General features: G+C 37.1%; 1 protein-coding gene across 27 annotated transcripts in view; it reads left to right on the top strand.

The window, feature by feature from the left end:
* The window catches only part of LOC144378022 (uncharacterized), a 109,071-nt gene that overhangs the window by 69,021 nt on the left and 19,504 nt on the right, over positions 1-20,546 (top strand). For 14 of the 27 annotated variants that reach the window (XR_013439455.1, XR_013439456.1, XR_013439461.1 and 11 more), the window contains exons 7-8: positions 12,341-12,429; positions 18,966-19,135. The exons of 1 other annotated variant lie outside the window; for it this stretch is intronic. Coding sequence is in view for 7 of the 26 variants with exons in the window: in XM_078051238.1 (XP_077907364.1) it covers positions 18,991-19,135 (145 nt within the window). In the remaining 19 variants the exon portion in view is untranslated. 12 more of the 27 variants (XR_013439464.1, XR_013439467.1, XR_013439465.1 and 9 more) reach the window with 4 other exon arrangements.

Below are 20,546 nucleotides of genomic sequence, written 5' to 3'. Positions count from 1 at the left end.
GTCAGGCAACCTAACCACTGGGGGCCTAGCCAGATGTTTAGAAATTGGGTCTGCTCAGAGCCATCAAGGTAGCCTCATTCAGAGGTTGGGGAGCATAAGGTCAAAAAAAAAATAGAACAAAACAAAACTTATCCATCCTTTGAGCATGCATCAATAAATTAATGACACACATCCACTTTAATCATAATATGACTGTCCATATTCAAATAATATTTTCTGCCCGATTTATGTATTTTTATTATATTCTTTTCTTGGGCTAGCTATAATTGATATGATTGGACCAAGTATAATTAAATAAAGTTTAAGCAGATTCTAAGTACAAGATGTGATTTTGATTCTACCCTCTAAAGAAATGGGAGAATGTAGTCAAACTGAAGGTATGTTAAAACATTGTGCTACAGTTAGGGCCTTGTTTACTTCTGTTCTAATCATGTGATGGCCATGGAAGCCAAGCAAGTAACTTAGGACCTTTGAGTGGTAGAGGCACCACATACAGATTAATAACATATTTAAACTATGTTCTGTGTAGTAATTCAAAGATAAAAACATTTTTTGAGTATATTAGTAGGATATGTACCTTCAGTTTTGTTTTGTTTTGTTTTGTTTTAATTAGTAGTGGGCCTTGAACCCAAAGGTCTCTCCCACTGGGCTACACTCCTGGCCCCCTTTATTTTCTTTTTTTTGGGGACAGAGTCTCACTAAGTTGACCAGGCTGACCTCAAATTTGTGGTCCTTCTACCTTGGCCTCCTGAGTTGCCTGTAGGCAGTCCCCACCATACCCGGCTTGTCTTCCAGCTAATTTTTAAGATAAAAAGGATTGGTTTTATACCATTTTCTTTCTTATCTATTCCCCTCTTGACTAATGGTACACACTTACAAATAGCTTAATGGAAGTTAGCAATGTAATAGCTAGGACCTTTGTTTAAGGGTAACTCTCAAATATGGAGGATTGAGTCTCTAGAATCTCAAAAATTAGATTTTAAAATTTATCTCTAATAATGAAAAATTGGAAGCCAACTGCATATCCAAGAGTTGTAGGTTGATTACAACCATAACCTATAAATATTGAAATATTATACGGTGATTAAAAATAATTGTCTACACCGTTCCATCCAGCAGCCACAGCCATAGTTCTTAGAAATAAAAGCACACAGCATTGTTCTTGATGATTGAAAAATTAAAAATACAATTTTCCAACTAAAGAGACTTCCCATGAGTAGGATACATAGTAGGAAAGAAAGGGGGGCATATTCACAACATGGAACACTCTGAAGTTATTTCAAAGAATGAATTATTCCCATGAATCACATGGAAAGATTTCTGAATCTCATTGTCAAAGAAGAAAAGACAGAAAAGTAAGACACAGAAGATCAGCCTGTGCTTATTGGATCCCATTATTATATAAAAATGATACTTAAACATCCAATAATCACATATTTGTTTTCTATTATATAAGATTAGATTTGAAAAGTATTCAAGGAAAATACTAGGATGGTAATTTGGCTTAGCAGAAGACTATGGTGGGATGCATGGAGAATGATGAAAGTGAGGAAATAAAGATGTGAGAGAAAAGGGAACCCCCCACAAAATGCTATGAAGCCGGCAACAATATTGAAGAATGTTTTTGATGTAATCTTAAGGAATGTTAAAGGGCAAATTTATATGAAAAAGCAAATTCTATGTATAGTGAGCGTGAACTCGACAGGGTGGCTGGTTTGGAAGTAATTTTATATCTCTTTAACTTTTATTTTAATATGATAAGAATGAGCAGATATTAAAATCCAAAGCATTGCTCTTGCTATATTGCTCCTGGATGCACAATGAGATTTAGAAGAATTCCTTCTTTCCTAGTCCCAGAAAGGTGGCTGGAGGGATTCTCTTGAATTGGTAAAGAGCTCACACTATTCTTGCAAGCATTGACCCCAAGATGGGCAAACTTATAACAACCCCAATTGCCCATGAAGTGACTGGTTTAAACAAACTTGAAAGAGGACCTGAGGTCATCACAGCTTCCCCCACTACTGGAAACCTATCCAGGTGTCTTGACCTTGAGAAACTAATGATCTTGTGATGGGGCCCAGAAAATTAGCAGATGGAACCGCCAAAGTTCTTCACCCACCTTAGGGTGAATTTAGGGATACAAATGTGGTGTTTTACTTACAAAGATATTTTAAAGGTGAATTTTGGAAACACTTGAAATACCTGATGGCCCATAAATTAGATGTTGAGCCTCAAAAGAATTGAGGAGGCATTTATAAATTAATAGTTTGTTATTCTTTATCAGAGGATGTGGAAATCTAGAACATTGGATGAGGAATGAAGTTGGAGATAGAAACAGGGCTCTTACATTCCTCATTGGTTCACCAAGAGTGGCTCTTGACACTCTAACTTATTTCTTTCTAAGATGAATATATGGTAGGAGAAGGACATGGTAAACCAATCCTTTTTTTTTTTCTATCTGTAAGATGTAAAGGAAATCATATGGGGATTGATCTTATTGAAATGCAGTTTCTAATTTAGTGTCTGAACTGAGTCTGAGACTGCATTCCTGAAAGGCTCCTGGGTGATGCAGACGCTGCTGGCCCATGGACTATACTTTCAGCAGCAAGGTTTTACACCTGGGCACAAATACACTTGTTAAAAACCAGATTCTGGTGCTCTATACTCAAAGTTTCTGTCTGAATGAATGCAAGATCCCTCCCTTTTTAAAGCATCCAAGGTAATTTTATTGCACAATTCCATAAAAAATCCCAGAATTCGTATTCAAAATTGCACAACTGATTATGATATCATTTTTATACTTGATGTGTAGAGTTATATTTGTCACTGCTTGGCTCTTTCCTCAATCCTACATAAAATAAATTACTTCCACCTCTGTACAACTTCTTGTACACTTGCATATTTCATATTCTATTATTACAGGCCTTAATTCCTTGTACCAGGCTCTCTCCCTCATCAACACACCCTTAGTGAACTTTATGTGCTTGGTTACTTCTTTTTTGAATGGGAGTAAACATTCACTTGTTCTGTATTTCTGACTTTAGGTTCTCCTCTGGTTAATAGACATGAAAATACTTTGCCTACTTTGGTGGAGAAAAAATAGGAAATGATTAAAAAAAATTTTTTTTAGCTGTAGATGGACACAATATCTTTAATTAATTAATTAATTATTTGTATGTGGTGCTGAGGATCAAACCCATGCATGTAAGACAAATGCTCTACCACTGAGCCACAACCCCAACCCTCAGATAGGAAATGATTTGAAAGAATGTCCAGAGACTGACATTGTTAATCAGTTACTCTAAGTTCTAGTCTATTCCTTGTCAAATTTGACATGACCTTAGACAAGTCATCTGAAGTCTCTGGTTCTCTCTTTCACTAATAGCAAAGGAGTTTTAAAAAGTAGGATGTGCAAAAAAATACTTAGGAGAGTTTTATTATTAGCAGTAGGAAAATGCATTCTTTTTCATTTAGTTATATTAATATTCAAAATTAATTGAACATTAATTAACATGTTATTAATTTTTTCCATGGTTTCTCTCATTAGCAATGTGTCTTACATTAGAGGGCTCTAATATGTAAACATTGCTCACTCGTCGGTGATTTTTCACCTAATCCATATGCTAAATTTTTATTCTCCTGCATGATTCTAGTTGGAGATTGATCATATTTTTTCAGTCTTAGTTGCCCCTGAGGCACGTGGGAATGTCTAGCTTCTATCTTGTACAAGGCCATTGTGAAAGCAGAGTTCCATTAGCTCTCTTTGTTTGTGCCTTGCTAGAAATTCAACGTTGCATACTTGTTTGCTTTTGGCTGGAGAAAGAAGCCAAAGAGTGCATGTTGACATTGCCTGCTACTTCTAGGGCCACTTTATCCCCATAGGGCTGTGAAATCAGCCTTCCTATAGTGTCATTTTTTTTCCATTTGTGCATTCTTTGCTTGAATATTCTTTTCTATAGTAAACTACAGAGAGAAGAAATAAAGATAACTTTTTTTTTTTTAAACTTAGTCTATCTAGATGAAGACATCTACTGGAAAAGTTCAGCTGACAGCATTTAGATGTAAACCCTGAAAGTCCCAGGTTAATGGACCCTTGAACCAGAAAAAGGTGAATTGGAAACGGTGAAGGCGACTGAGATGAGGGAGGTTAGAAACATGGACCTATGGCCAATGGCCTGGGCTCTCTTGTCTTCTATGTAAGTTAGCTACCTCCCAAGCCTCAGCTTACTTTTCTGTGCAAAACGGGATAAAGGAGTCAGTTTGTTCTGCCAGAATCTATACTTGGCAGGAGCACAGATCTTTGTTCTTCTCACCAATGTACTACAAATGCCTACAACAGTTCCTGGCACACAGTAGGTACTCAGTTGGTCTCTGTTGAATGAGCAGAATGACTGAAAATATATGTCTTTCTCTAACCCCTTAAATGTCTCTTTACCTGCTTTCTAAGAAGTGTGCTATTTCAGAGGAATGTTCTTATTGTTCTTTAATAGTAAATGGCCCCAGAATTTTGTTTACCAAGCAAGGAAAAAAATAACTAATGGCACTGTTAAAAGTCTAAATACTTCTGTGGACTGTCACATCATCTCTAATGTTTATTGGCTTGAACTGAAGTAGACGCAACAATTCAAAGCTTCCACCAAATTTAGTCTTTTTTTTTCCCCCTTTCACTGTTTGCAAAACAAGATATTTTATGGATGTAATTTATACATTGAATAGAAGAGAACTATTCCCAATATTATCTTTATCTTCTCCACATAAATAACAAACAACTCCAGTAATCAAAATTTACTACAATTGTAATAGATTTTGGCAGAGTTTATATATTGTATGCGATACTAACATAATGCTGACTTCCAGGGACAGGGGCCAGGATTTCTAGTTTGGCTTTGTTAAGTGGAGGGAAAAAAAATTCACTACTGTATTCTTAGTTTTTACTACATTCAAGAGATTAATTCCCGTAAATAAAATTGTTTATACCAGATTCTAATCAGAAAGTTGAAATTATCTGTGGCAATGTAACCACTAAAAACTTGTATACTATGAAAATATTTCAATAATTAATGCATGCTCCATCTAGAGTAATTGATAGTGAGGTCATAAATGTAATGGGCCATCTGTGTTTGATTTGTACATGAAAATGCTTAAAGGGATAGGCAGGTAATTTAAGCTTCATGGGCAAGGAAGATTTGTTCCAACTTCTCCAAGTAGCAGAGATGTTTATTAGATTTTTCCCTTCGTTTTTCTTAAAGTCTTTTCCAGATCTTTTCTTGAGCTCTGCACTTATTGTTTCTCATTCTAATGCAATAATCCCTTTTAGAGTTTTTCAGCATACATTTTTCTCTTAGTTATCCTCAAATAATAATACCTGGTTCTTTTTGTCATTTCCATGGCAACTTAAAAGCCAGATGTCCGACTAAAAAATATTAGGGGCTCACGTAATGCTATGATTTTATTTATTCTACTTTATTGGATCGCTTCAAAAGTGTCTTTATTTTTTGGCTTTCTGTTGGTAAACAATGAACCCACCCTGCTTGTATCTGTTAATGCACATTAGCAACGCAAACTTTAGTGAGAGTTTCATAGCTTACCTCATTGAGAGTGGACCATAATCTCCTTATTTCTGGATATAATATGGTAGTGGTAGACATCCAAGAAAGTTTTAGAATTTTCTGTGTAAGAAAACCAGAGAGTTCTCAATGATTGCCTGAAACAATGTCTCACCACCAGACCCCAAAACCTATGTAAGAACACATATTCATCTAGAATTTACTGAGTGTTTATCACCTGCAAGGCTCCGTACTAGGCACTGAACATGTAATGAACTGAACCAACAGGGTCTTTGTCTTCCTTGATCTCATGTTCTAGCAAATGCAGTTTCCTCCCTGTACATCTTACAGATAGCATAAACTCTACAACTGGGAAATTCATTGAACTATGTTCCCTGACACGTCCCTTCTAGACCTGCATCTCTTCCTGCTTTATTTGTTTTGGGAAAATATGGCACCATCCTTCTATCTGGTTTCCCAAGGCAATCCAGGATTACCCTACTCTGACCCCTTCTTCTTTCTCCTTCATCAAAGCAATGCACAGGTTCTGTCAGAGCTAACTGCTCTTTATTTCCTCACTCTCCATCCTTCTCTCCATCCCCATCACAGCCTTAATGCTTAGTAATTTTTCCCCCTGTTACGCTGCAATAGATCCAGTATCACTGCCTTATGAATCTATTCCCCATACTGCCGCCTGAGTGATATTTTAAGCATTAAAATGCTAGGGGGATTATGTCATTTCTCTGTAAAAAGTCTTTATTATAAGGATTCTACAATTGCCTTGGAAACAAAACCCAAACTTAACATGGTATGTACATGGAAGACCTTTGATAAGAGGGCCTGAGCCTAACTTTTTACAATGCCAATTCTTTCCACGTATCCTGCTATCTAGTTATAAGGATATAAAAAAAAATGATATCACCTTTGATGCAAACCTTGTAACTAGCCTTTTCCACTGAACATATCATTAAATATATCCACATCACCGGACCTATTTAGGTTTACATGCTTGAATAAGAAGCTATTGTTTGTCAAGAAGTCATGTTGCATGTTACAAATTTGCTGATATACTGCTTTTTATAAATTCATATATATAGACAACTGACAATAATGTATAAATGCATCAAGTTAGCACAACTCTTTGTTTAAAAAAACGGATGTGTGTCTTGTAAGCAGGTCAGTTCAGTGTTTAATAAGAGAAATAGGTAGTCAAGTTTGGAAAGTGAGATGAAGATTTTGAAATTATTTGGTATAAAAGAATGACACTGTGCTTTCGAGATTAATTGCTAGACATTTGAGTCCCAACCTTCTGCTGGGGATGGTCATAATTACCCAAGCTCTTGACTGTAGGTGAGACACCTGGAGCTATGCTTTGGCATATTGTGGGCCTGGGGAGACTTGGTACCCATTCAATTAGCTGAAAGAACTAACAGCTCAGAACATGAGAATGGTAAAGGTAGGCAGTGTGGGGTAGTGGAAAATATAATGGGACATAAACTTCCATACCTGTTGCCACTGTTGAATTTCCCCATGCCCCAAACCAGACACCTGGCTTGCACAAGCCAATAACTTGGTCTTTAAGCAAAATCACAGTTCTGCTAATGTGATTGTGCCAGGGGAGAAAAATCCAAAAGGCTTGGACAAATGACTCATGATTGAGGTAGAACAAAAAAGAGAGACAGAAAGATGAACCTGAAACTAATAAGCATTCTCAAAGATGTATCATTGAGATACCATGAAGATCTTTGGACCCTAAAGTCATGATTTCTGAATTAAAATATTCATTAGATGAATAAAACAACAAGTGTAATTTATACTGGCAATTGAATTAGAGATCTGGAAAATTAAATACATCGAAGCACAATATGCCACAAGACAAAAGCACATAGGTACAAAGATATGAGATGAAAAGCACACATTTAGGAAATTTGATCTACAAATACTGAGTCATCCAGGAGTAAAGAATAAAAAGATGGAGATGTGATCCCCAAACTCAAAGGGAAAGAACATTTCCCTGAACTGAAGATGTTAGTTTTGTGATTACAAGAATCAAGTATAAAAGACAAAAAAGAAAACAAATAAGCAAATTCAAACAAAAATATACAATTTGACATATTCTCATTAAATTCCTGACTATTTAGCATAGATGATTCTGTGGAGTCCTTCCTGGATGCCCCTTTTGGACTGGAGCACTCTAAACCCCACCCGCTGCCTTCCATATCCAATGACTCATTGATGTGGGTATGCCAAAGATCAGTCGTCTTTTCTCAATTTGTTAATTCAGATCCAGCTCCTACAAGATCAGGGGCAACCTCTGCTAAAGCTACTTCACACCCCAGCTCCTTCCTTTAGTCAGTCCTGCTTCTTCATCCCTCAAGGGCACTATTCCCAGGAGTGCACATCAGTATAATGCCTGCTCACAAATCCCCATCCCAGGGAACCTGATCAATGACTATATACCCAGAAAAGAAAAAACAAAATGAAAAAATTTTCACAATCCAAATACTAAGCACAATACTTGCTCCCTAAACCTCTAAAGCTCATGATAATTTCTGATTGAGACATTAGATTAGTTAAGTGTATAGAAGATTGGACCAGCATTACACTTGTCTACAATTGAAAGTTACAACGTAGTGAAATTAAGTGTATAGAGATAAATGCCTACTGAAAGCTAAAGATGGTGACATAAAATTTACTGTGAGAAGAGATTGAAGAAGTATCTGATCAGTAAGATATTATTTATTTTTTTCAAAAATATTTTCATGAAAATTCACATTGTATACTCCTCATATTGTTTTCCTGCTGGAAATGCTAGATAAACTTTGTAGATGGATTTTTTTTTAAACCTATACTGATATTTAACAGGGAGTTATGCATTCATGTCTTGTAATAACCAATCTATTTAATTCTTCCATCTCATATTTAATTTCTATTTTTTCCTTCCTACCTTCCCTTCTTTCTTTCTTTCTTTCTTCTTGACTTCATTCTTTTACTCTCTCTGATAATCTGAAAAGTTTTTGTTTGTTTGTTTGTTTGCCCTCCCTCTGTAACTGTTGAAGTTATGGATATCTTACTCCTCTTGTCAGTGGCATTATTATGATTTCCTCCTACCGTGATGTCTGGTTTCCCTACTCCCTGCATTTCTTGCAACTCTCACAGCTCTTAATTCTGATAATATGGTTAAATGAAGTGGAGCTCTCAAGACCTAAAGAAGTGAAACAAGAGGTCATGATAATGATGTAAGTGGGAATTTGTAATATTGCAAGGAGTATGAATTATTATTGGTGCAGAAATAGTGATATGTTGGAGTTAAGTTATTTTTTGGGGGGGTTAAGTTTTATAGTCCACATTTTTCTTTTTTGATCATAGCTCAGTAAAAGTAGAGCCTGGCATAAAAAAATATTGAGAAGGTATTTTTAAAATTAAGAAGCACTTCCTAAAATGATCCTCTGATCAAAGAGGAAAACTAAGATATGAACAACCTAGACTAAAATGTTATATAATTTTATAATATTATGTTATATAAGAAATATATTATATAAGCAATCCCAAGATGTAGCCTTTCTATTCACCTGACAGATTGTTTCTTTTGCTGAGAAGAAATGTTTTAGTTTGAGTCCGTCCCATTTGTTGATTCTTGGTTTAAATTCTTGAACTATAGGAGTCTTATTAAGGAAGTTGGGGCCTAATCCCACATGATGGAGATTAGGGCCTACTTTTTCTTCTGTTAGATGCATAGTCTTTGGTTTAATTCGTAAGTTCTTTGAGTTGAGTTTTGTGCATGGTGAGAGATAGGGGCTTAATTTCATTTTGTTGCATATGGATTTCCAGTTTTCCCAGCACCATTTGTTGAAGAGGCTGTCTTTTCTCCAGTGCATGTTTTTGGCACCTTTGTCCAATATAAGATAATTGTAATTTTGTGTGTTAGTCTCTGTGTCCTCTATTCTGTACCATTAATCTACCAGACTGGTTTTGTGCCAATACCATGCTGTTTTTGTTACTATTGCTCTGTAGTACAGTTTAAGGTCTGGTATAGTGATGTCACCTGCTTCACTCTTCCTGCAAAGGATTACTTTAGCTATTCTGGGTCTCTTATTTTTCCAGATGAATTCCATTGGGCTTTTGATCAGAATTGCATTAAATCTATATAGAGCTTTTGGTAGTATGGTCATTTTGATAATATTAATTCTGCCTATCTAAGAGCAAGGTAGATCTTTCCATCTTCTAAGGTCTTCTTTGATTTCTTTAGGGTTCTGTAGTTTTCATTGTATAGATCTTTTACCTCTTTCAGTAAATTGATTCCCAGGTATTTTATTTAATTTTTTTTGAGACTATTGTAAATGGGATAGTTTTCCTCATTTCCTTCTCAGAGGATTTGTCACTGATATACAGAAATGCCTTTGATTTATGGATGTTGATTTTATAACCTGATACTTTGCCAAATTCATTTATTATTTCTAGAAGTTTTCTGGTGGAGCTTTTTGGGTCTTCTAGGTATAAAATCATATTGTCAGTAAATAGTGCTAATTTAAGTTCTTCTTTTCCTTATACGTATCCCTTTAATTTCTTTTGTCTATCTAATTGCTCTCGCCAATGTTTCAAGAACAATCTGTGAGGTGAATAGAGAGCCTACATCTTGGGAGCAAATTTTTACCCCTTACACATCAGATAGAGCACTAATCTTTAGGGTGTACAAAGAACTCAAAAAGCTAAACACCAGGGGCTGGAGATGTGGCTCAAGCGGTAGCGCACTCCCCTGGCATGCGTGCGGCCCGGGTTCGATCCTTAGCACCACATACCAACAAAGATGTTGTATCCTCCGAGAACTAAAAAATAAATATTAAAAAAATTCTCTCTCTCTATCTCTCTCTCTCTCCTCTCTTACTCTCTCTTAAAAAAAAAAAAAAAGCTAAACACCAAAAAAAAAAAAATCAATAAATGGGCAATGACATAAACAGACACTTCTCAGAAGAGGATATTCAATCAATCAACAAATATATGAAAAAATGTTCCTATCTCTAGCAATTAGAGAAATGCAAATCAAAACTACTTTAAGATACCATCTCACTCCAGTCAGAATGGCAGCTATTATGAAGACAAACAACAATAAGTGTTGGTGAGGATGTGGCGAAAAGACACATTCATACATTTCTGGTGGGACTGCAAATTGGTGCAGCCATTATGGAAAGCAGTATGGAGATTCCTTGGAAAACTTGGAATGGAACCACCATTTGACTCAGCTATCCCTCTCCTCAGACTACACCCAAAGGACTTAAAAACAGCATACTACAGGGACACAGCCACATCAATGTTTATAGAAGCACAATTCACAATAACTAAACTGTGGAGCCAAACTAAATGCCCTTTAGTAGATGAATGAATTAAAAAATGTGGCATATATACACAATGGAATATTACTCAGAAATAAAAGAGGATAAAATCATGGCATTTGCAGGTAAATGGATGTAGTTGGAGAAGATAATGCTGAGTGAAGTTAGCCAATCCCCCCAAAACAAATGGTGAATGTTTTCTCTGATATAAGGAGGCTGACTCATAGTGGGGTAGGGAGAAGGAGCATGGGAGGAATAAACAAACTGTAGAGAGGGCAGAGGGGTGGGAGGGGAAGGGAGGGGTGCAGGGGGTTAGCAATGATGGTAGAATGTGATGGACATCATTATCCAAAGTACAGGTAAGAAGACATGAATTGGTGTGAACATACTTTATATACAAAAAGAGATATGAAAAATTGTGTTCTATATGTGTAATAAGAATTGTGATACATTCCACTGTTATGTACTTAAAAATTAAAAGCAACTAAAACAAGAACAATGACAACAAAAGAAATTATATTATATAAGCAATCCAAGCAGACTTCTTACACAGAAAAGTAACAACCTTAAATTATCTTATAGTTAAAAAAATAAGATTTTAAAATAAATTTTAAAATTCTCAAACTCAAAAGTAGCAAAATAAAATAGGAATGCAGAAGAAGGAAATTAATAAAGATAAAAGCTAAAACTAGAAAACAAACATAAAAAGAAGTCAATGAAATCAAAATTAGTTTCTTTGAAAATTTTGATGAGCTAGATACAACCATGTCAAGCCTGATTAAGGACAGAGATGATAAATAAATACAGCATTATAAAATAAACATAACCACAGATATAGAGAAAATAGGAAAGCTTACCAGTGGATACTACAGGCAACGGTATAGAATGAAGTGTGAAATCCTAGAACAATGGATGATTTCCTACCACAAATACAAACTCTTAAAATTAACTCAAGAAAAAAGAGATGGGAAACATGAATAGATCAAGTGCTGTCAAAGAGATGGGAAGCAAAAGAATTCTCATTGAAAAAAGCACCAGGCCAAGGTAGTTTTATAGATGATACAGTATATAAAAAATTAACTCCAGCATTATATAAATTTTACTTGAACACAAAAAGGGAAGATATTAAAGTTATTTGGTGAATATAGTTCCTAAGGACAGTACAGAATTTGAATATCAGTTCCAACAAATACAGACAAAGTGCAGTTATGCAGTGCTCAACAACACAGTGTCAGTGACGGGCCACTTGTACAATGGGGTTCCAATGAGAGGACAAACTCTGTAGGGCAATGCACAACTGACATGTTTGTGGTCATGCTAATGTAAATAAAATTTTGCTGCTAATTGTTTAAAAATATAGGGCATACAATTATGCACAGGACATAATGCTTGATATTGAAACTAAATGACTAGGTTATTGGTTCATGTTTTTACTAGACTATACTTTTTGTCATTATTTTACAGTGTACTACTGCTGTTTATAAAAATGTACTGCATCTCTTGATTGCATCAAAGGCCATTTCACCTGATTGACCTATACCATCTAGATCTGTGTAAGTACACTCTGTGATGTTCACAGGACAGAACCACCTAACAAGGCCTTTCTCAGAACATACCCTGTCCTTAAGCTGTGAAACACTGTCTTCATGAATTAAACTCATCAGTGTATCAAAAGCAGAGGGCATAACTAGTAGACAGGATTTGTTACCAGAAAACAAGAATGTATCTCAATCATTAGAAACTCATACAAATTAACAAATACGTATAACTAATTGGGAAGGCTTTCAATTGGTTAGAATGGCGTGATGGTGGTCAACTGATTCTTTGACTTTGTTTTCCAGTAGGTAGAAAATTGCAGGCAAAGCAAAGGTAGAGGGTGAACATTGGGGGCAAAAGAGACAGAGTCCTTTAGCCTTAGGAAAATGCATCAGCTATTTGTTCTTTTTTATTTATTTTGAAGGATGCCTGTTGAAGAGGTACAGTTAAATAAATGAGACAAATATTTAAAGAGTAATAAAGAGAGAATCTGTGATGAGTGCCTACTATGCTATACACTCTTGGCTAGGTGCCATTTAATGGTTTAATCAGATCTGGGTTAATATGTGTAGCACTCACGTGCACGCTCATGTCAATAGAATCCCTTCTAGCAGCATTCATTGATTAAGGCACAAAACCCAACACATCATTTTAAAGGAACTTATGTAGGCATAAGCATCGAACATGATTACTGAAATTGATTGCAAATGAACACTTCAAATACTGACAGATTTCATTCATGAGACAAGAGATAAGGCAATTTGAACTGATGCGTGAGTTCAGTGATCTTGACATTGCTTTATAAGCACACTAGAATGCTTTTGTGGGTTGTAACCCAAGAGGTACAAATACCTACAATGCAAAGACATCCACTCTCACTTGAATTTCTGAGACTGCCTGAAGAGGGTACAACTTTTCTGGTTATGCCATCTCTGAGCAGAGACTCTTATAAGCTCTCAGTATCAGAGCAGATACTTCCTTTCCTAGCCAGCATAGCTCAATCTGGAGTTCTTTGGGATCTTGGGGAGGGAGGCAAGCTGTTTCCAAGAGGCAGGAGGAGACCTTTGGACATCTTTGTGTCACAAAGCATCCTCCATCTTCCTCCAGGGACACTCTCTGGTTCATTTGCCTTTGGCATAGCATTAGAGTTGCTTTCAGGTTTTCTTCCTTCTGTTTGCCTGGAGAAAGGAGATTCTCTGGTACAGTTATGGGGCTTTAAAAACGTGATGCCTTCCTATGGGGAGGGATGCAATCTTTCTTGCACTGCAGAAAAGGAGCAGAGCAGAGCTCTGGCTAAAAGATGTTGCTAAGGAAATTTAAACAAAGCAAACTTAGGACACCTCAGATGCAAGACTTTGTTACTTAACAAGTTGGAGTAATAGCTATAAGGTCAGTGACTGTAAGTCTATCCTATAAACAAGGATTATAAGATTTAAACAGGGGCTTTACCTCACAACAGTGATGTCAGCAGCCAATGGCGACAGTTACCCTGCCTTTCTGTTTCATCCTTAAAGTGACAGTATCCAACTTTCCACTCTGCATCTATCATAAAGACACATTGATTTCCTTTCTGGAGAAACACATATTTCTTTTCTCCTGCTAAAAAGATAAATCTGACAGATTTTAATCAAATGTAGTTGTTCACAACTACAGAAATGCACAGAGTGCTGCATATAAAAACAAAAATACAATGGCTTCTAAAGAAGAAGGAATTTTTGTGGCCAGGTTTATTTGTAGACAACATGTGTATCTGCATATGTGCATCCCCAGGAGCATATCCAGAAGCACACTCAGGCACACACACACTCAGGGGTGCACTGAGGCCTGAGACTCCATTATTGTAATGTTCTCCATGATACCGTACTTGCATCCAGTGATATCAGCAAATGTTGGCTTAATTAATATTTCTGCCAAAACTGAATGTTCTGGATTCTTTGTTGAACCTGAGATTCTGTAATATTGGGGCTTGGTCTTTAAAATGAAGTCTTTCCCAAGATGAAATTTGGCTTTCAGAGAAAGCATCATATGAGATAGGACATTGAACATGAAGAATCATGTCCCTTATCCAACACGCTCTCATAACTATGTTTTTGTTTCATACTTGGCTATGATTTGGTCAGGTGTGTTAGAAAGCACTTGCATTATTTCATGGAGTGATTCTGAGTAGCTCTTGTTATTCTTTTCAACATGTCTAAGGAGAGCCAAGATGTTTTTCTTCTGAATTTAGATAGACATTTAAACTGATTTTTCTTAAGATGATATTAAAAGTCTGTGGCAGAGAGACTTAAAATCAACAAGGCTTGATGCTTTTTTACATCTCATTCATTGATGAGTTTGGTTCTTCTCATTATAGGTTGTGCATGAGCTGATTTTTGATGGGAATCTGTGAAATATTCAAGTCCTTTGCATGTTTTGTCTCTTCTTCTAGGTGTAGCTATGACTGACTGCATTTTCATTAGAGTGAAGGATCAGATGCCTCTTGGTCACAGCTTGTGTAAAATTTCCTGCCCAGATACCTCCAAAAAAAAAAAAAACAAAAAAAAAACCAAAAAAAAAAAAAACAAAAACAAAAACAAAAAAACAAACAAAAAAACCCCACCTTATTTCAGCTAATTTCTTGAGGTAAAATAATAATTCTCATCATGAGGGAAGTACAGCTATATTTTTTAATTGACCAATCCTTCCTTAAGTGGTTAATCTTTTCAAAATATTTTTTTCATTTTATCCTCATAAATTTGAATATAATATTAAATTATATGATTCAAGAAGAAGTGTATGTTAGAAAGAAAAGTATTGTGAGGAAAGTTATCTTAATTCATGTGTGGAGACTTAATACATATATGCATATCTACCAGTTCATTTCAATGGGTAAAAACAGAGAACTCTTTTTTTTAAAATGTGAGTCTAAAAAGTACAAAGATCTTTTGTATGATAACATGCCCTCTGTGCAAATTGTGCAGTGCATTATTGAGTTAATTTTGATATTTACTTGGTTTTTGAGAATGAGCTCACAACTGTAATATTTGTCCTCAATCTTGGAGATATTTTTTCTGAGAAGCACAGGGTAGGATATGGGAAAGAACATAGTGTGACCAAATCAGAAGTTACCTCACCAGAACAGCATTAGAAGAGGTTGATGTATAAATTTTAAGAGGAATAAATTAACCTCTTAGAGTAAAAAGTAAGAAAAGGAAGCCAATATGAGTGGGTGAGTTCATTGACTTGAATATTATGGTGTCTTCATTTAGCCCCAACCATGAAATTAGTGGTTAAAAATTATCTCAGGTTGGGGCTATGGCTCAGTGTTAGTGCATTTGCCTGGCATGTGTGAGGCACTGGGTTCGATTCTCAGGACCACATATAATTAAATAAAACAAAAGTCTATTAACAGCTAAAAAATACTTTTAAAAAATTGTTTCAGTTTTCATCTTGTTCTGGTGTTATTTGACAATTTAACCCAAAATGCAAGACCTTGCTGACTCAGGAAATATATGATGCTTTCCTAAAAGAATATTTGTGATGCTCCAAACTATAGCTGCTAGAAGACATGAAGGCAAGCACATAATATTATCTGGATCATGATTTATACATGCGGAACAGACAATAAACTCACCACACTCCTTTGCCCCCAAAGAAAGTGCTCCCAGCTAGCTATAACTTTAGAAAGTATTTTGAAGCAATAGTTCTCAAAGTTACCGAGTTTTTTCTTATTTACAAAAGAAGCAATTCATTTTGTAGGACATTTCAAACTGGCAAATGTCCAACAACAATTTTGACCAAAGCTGGGTGTAAAAGGTATTGCAAAACATAAAGCGAGAGAATATTTAAGAAAGATGGGAACAAAAAGGAAAATTATTCATCCTTCCATATGGCTTTTTAAAGCTATTTACAATTATGCACCGTTTATAGTAGTTTCTATAAAATTTTCTCCATTGAGAAGGCAGAAGACTGAATAAGTTTGTGAATGCATCACAAAAGAAAGAGAAGGGATTCAGAACGACAATGGAATTTAGTTGATTGTTTGAGAATTCGCAGTGTGATAATGACACTGTTAACCAGGAGAATGGAGAATGTGATCTCATTTACTTTTCCAGAAAGGGATTTTTAAGAACTTAACTGAAAATTAAAGTTGCTAGTGACAGTGTGAAAAGTAAACAATAACAATCCTACCACAATTATGCATCTGATTGAAATAGGTACAATGTATCAGAAGTCTAAAAAACCAGGGTTTCCTTCACTCTTTCCTGCATGGAAATATGTGGGACAGAAAGGAGGAAGTATGGGATTTTGCAAGATGTATTTCTATAGCTTTATGTAAGACACAATTTAGAGCATGCATCATGCCACCAATTCTTATCCTGGACATCTTATGACTAAACTCTAAAAAAATTGCTAGTCATTTAGAGGCTAAACGTGATTCTTAGAGATTTCATAGTTCATCCCAGAGCAGACAAGTATGGACTTTCTTACACAATTCCAACTAGGTATTGAGACATTTTATTCACTGAATCATAGACATTCACTGACAAACTCATTCCTCCAACATCATCACCACTTGACAAGTCCTCATCTTCTGTTTTAAAGAAGGTAAAATTTTCTTAACTTCCATTTTTGGGGTGGCTTTTCATTCATCTTGACGATAATCCTTGGAATGCTTTCAAAAGTCTCCATAGATCCCTAAAATTGGGAAGTCAAACTATGGCATTTCCTAACTTTGGGCATAGAATGACCCTCAGTTTAGGTAATTAGCAGGTATTCAACCTCAGAGAGGTTACTAACACTTTTAAGACTTAATTTTATGACATGGAAAATAGAAGAGCAGTGTCTAGCTCACAGAGATGCATTAAAGGACCAGGGTAGAAAAGCTTACTAAATAGAAGTGAGCTAAAAGCAGGTGGAAAGAAGCTGGAGACAAGACTTTACCTGTAGTTTTTTGACTGCTCTCTGTATCATTCTTAACCTTTGCTTTCTGCTGATCTTATCCACAGGACATGAATGTTTGCCAGATTCTTGTGATTTTTTTCTCTCTCTCTCTCTCTCTCGTCTCTCTTGTCTCTCTCTCTCTCTCTCTCTCTCTCTCTCTCTCTCTCTCTCCTCTCTCTCTCTCTCTCTCTCTCTCTCTCTCTTCTCTCTCTCCTCTCTCCTCTCTCTCCTGTCTCTCTCTCTCTGTGTCTCTCTCTCTCTCTCTCTCTCTCTCTCTCTCTCTCTCTCTCTCTCTCTCTCTCTCTCTCTGTCTCTCTCTCTCTCTCTCCTCTCTCTCTCTCTCTCTGTCTCTCTCTCTGTCTCTCTGTCTCTCTCTCTGTCTCTCTCTCTGTCTCTCTCTCTCTCTCTCTCTCTCTCTCTCTCTCTCTCTCTTTTTCCCCAACACATTCCCTGCTCATCTTATTATTGATCATTCTGAGTTTGGAACCTCAGAACTTTAAGAAATTAAATCTTCTCTGAAGAAGTGTGACATCTATGATAGAAGAAGACATTCAGGCCCGTTCTATTTACTAAAATTCTGTCCCAAAGACCTGAAATAGTTCATCCCCTGTCCACAGCACCAAGCCTTCCTCAGGATTAGTCACTTGTCTGACTCACTATGTAGCTAGTAATTCAGAGATAATCATGTTACCAAGATGCCATTTAATCTGTGTTTGGCATATCTCAAGTTTTCATCTTCATTAATTGAGCCATCAAAGTTTCCTTGGGCCTGACTGGTATTGGGTATAGCAGTGAATCACCCGGGGAGGGGAGGGGGTGTTTGCAGTTTGCATGGGAGCCTCTGGTTTGCCAGATGGCAGATGTTAATCTTCTGGCTTCAGGGGTGTGAGGGGACTAAGCTTGCCTGGCTCCCAGCCAATGGGGCTCACTGTCCCCTCTGATTATACAAGGGTCTTGTGGCATGATCTGCTTTCTTCTGCCAGCAAACATGAAGGCATGGAGTTTGGGGGATGAATGCCTGTTGAAAGGAAGGAAAAGTTTTCTGACTTTCTTATGCAAAGGATTCCTCACTGTGTGTCCTTGCACCCTCTAGTCCATGTCATTGAATCATAAGATCACCATGGATGGTAATATGGTATAGCTCACAAGAATGTGAGCCAAAGAGTCAGAGAAACTTGGCCCTGAATCCTGACTCAAGCTCTTAACTAATGTTTTAATACTTTTATGTTACTGTAACAAAATACCCAAGGTTGGGTACTGATCAAGAAAAGAGGTTTATTTAGCTCACAGTTTGGGAGGCCAAAAATTTAAACAGTATAGTGCCAGCTCTAGTGAAAGCCCTCTGGCTGTGTCACCTGATGGCAGCTGGCATCATGGTAGTGTGAATGCTATGTGGTAAAGACCATATTGCCAGACATGAAATCAGAGTGAGGAACAGGGCCAGTCTCAACCTCCCAGTCTTAACAGTCCACCACCTCCCCCAATTGCCACGCTGAGGACCAAGCTCCCAATACTTCATTGTCCTTGGAAGTGTAGAATTTCATTCAACCCTTGGTCGACACGTGCCAAACACATCCAAACCATGGGGATTAGCTATGAGAAATGAAGTGTACCATTTACCCTCTTCCAGCCTCAGTTTCTCCCATTCATATGATATGAACCTGATCCTGTCGCCATGGTGTGTGCACCAAACAGGGAAGCCAGAGGAGGACCAACCGAATTCCACCAGCCGACTCTGCTGTTGGTGGGAGTCGAGCCCAGAGAAACTCTCAGACAGAGCTCCCAAGGGGCTGGATGGCGGTATGTACCCCAGTGTCAGTGGGGTCTTGGGGATCCTAGTGACAGAGCCACACAATAATAGCACTCTTGCTTGTGGTTGAAGGAGACCAATGGAAGTGGGGAGGCCATGAAGGGTAACAATGAAATGAAGGCCTTGGATAAACGGGTGGTGACAGCCTGCCGAGTTGACTCGGTGAGTGTGACTTCCTCAATGTCCTAAAAGAAAAAGTTCAAGAAAGCAGGGAGGGAAAGGGGGAGAATCTAATTCATAGTCGTGCTGCAGGGGCTTCAGCATCAGGGCGGGGAGGGCCTGTGGGGTTGTGGAATGTGCTTTCTCTCTCTTTATCTTCAGGCAGGAAGAAATCTTAGGGAAAATGTGAGACTGGAATGAAACAGAATGGCCTGAGATATGCATTTGATCCTATCTGAACTCTCATCTCTCAGGCTCCAGTTGCCTGAAGGCACTGCCCTCCTTTTCCCCATTTCTCACTGCAGACCCAATTTTTGTGGCTTGTTCACTGTGGGACTTGGAGAAGGTGTGGCACTTATTCTTGTTAAACCAGTTGAGAATTTCCTGGATTCCCAACCCTTTGGCCCTGCATAGAAGTGCAGCCACTCTTGCAATCAATGAGACCTTTGTATACAGCAGGGCAGGATATTCCTGTGTGAGAAAGGACCACAGGGGGACTCCTGCCAGTTTTCTAAAGTCTGAGAACAAAACATGTAATGGGGCACACTTTGCAGTAACTTTCAGTTAATTTATGGTTTTAAATCTGAACATGGATTTATTGGAATGATCTGATTGTCACCACTGATCATAAATTACCACCAAGTACAATGAAGCAGAAAAAGAAATAATTTCCCTCTTGAATGACATCATTCATATGAGTCTTGCCTTATTCAAATCTGGGTGTCAATTTCCTTTAAAGACAATGAATTAGACAGGCAAAAAGAAAAGATCAGTCTGAAGAGGAAGGTTTGTCTATTATTCGCTTCTGTTTTTTGGAAGTTAAATTCTTGAGATCACATTGAAGATAAAAATTAGTTGGACATCTCTGGCATAAGGAGGCTATACCTATGTCATATTTACATTTATCACTACCATCTTCTATGTATTTTCTTCCCTTCTACCTTTTCCTACTTCTTGGTTGGCTAATCAAGTGCCTAATCCATTTGAAGACAGTGATTGGTTCAGAGACGGGTATATAATCCAGGTTATGACAATCCAGTGTTTCTAGCAGATACTGGTTGGATATAGAAAGAAGTGCACTCATTTCTAGAATAGCCACATAAAAACCAATGCCTGCTAGTTAAGGGAGCCTGACCAAGAAGGAAGTCATTGAAGAGAAAAACCAGAGGAGCAGGGAGCAGGAACAATAGTGAGATGGACAAGATGACTGTCCAAATGCCTATATCCAGCCATGCCTGAAAC

Source organism: Ictidomys tridecemlineatus, chromosome 5 (genome assembly GCF_052094955.1).
Source record: "Ictidomys tridecemlineatus isolate mIctTri1 chromosome 5, mIctTri1.hap1, whole genome shotgun sequence".
In the NCBI taxonomy this organism is placed as follows: domain Eukaryota; kingdom Metazoa; phylum Chordata; class Mammalia; order Rodentia; family Sciuridae; genus Ictidomys; species Ictidomys tridecemlineatus.
This window is presented reverse-complemented; position numbering and strand designations above follow the sequence as displayed.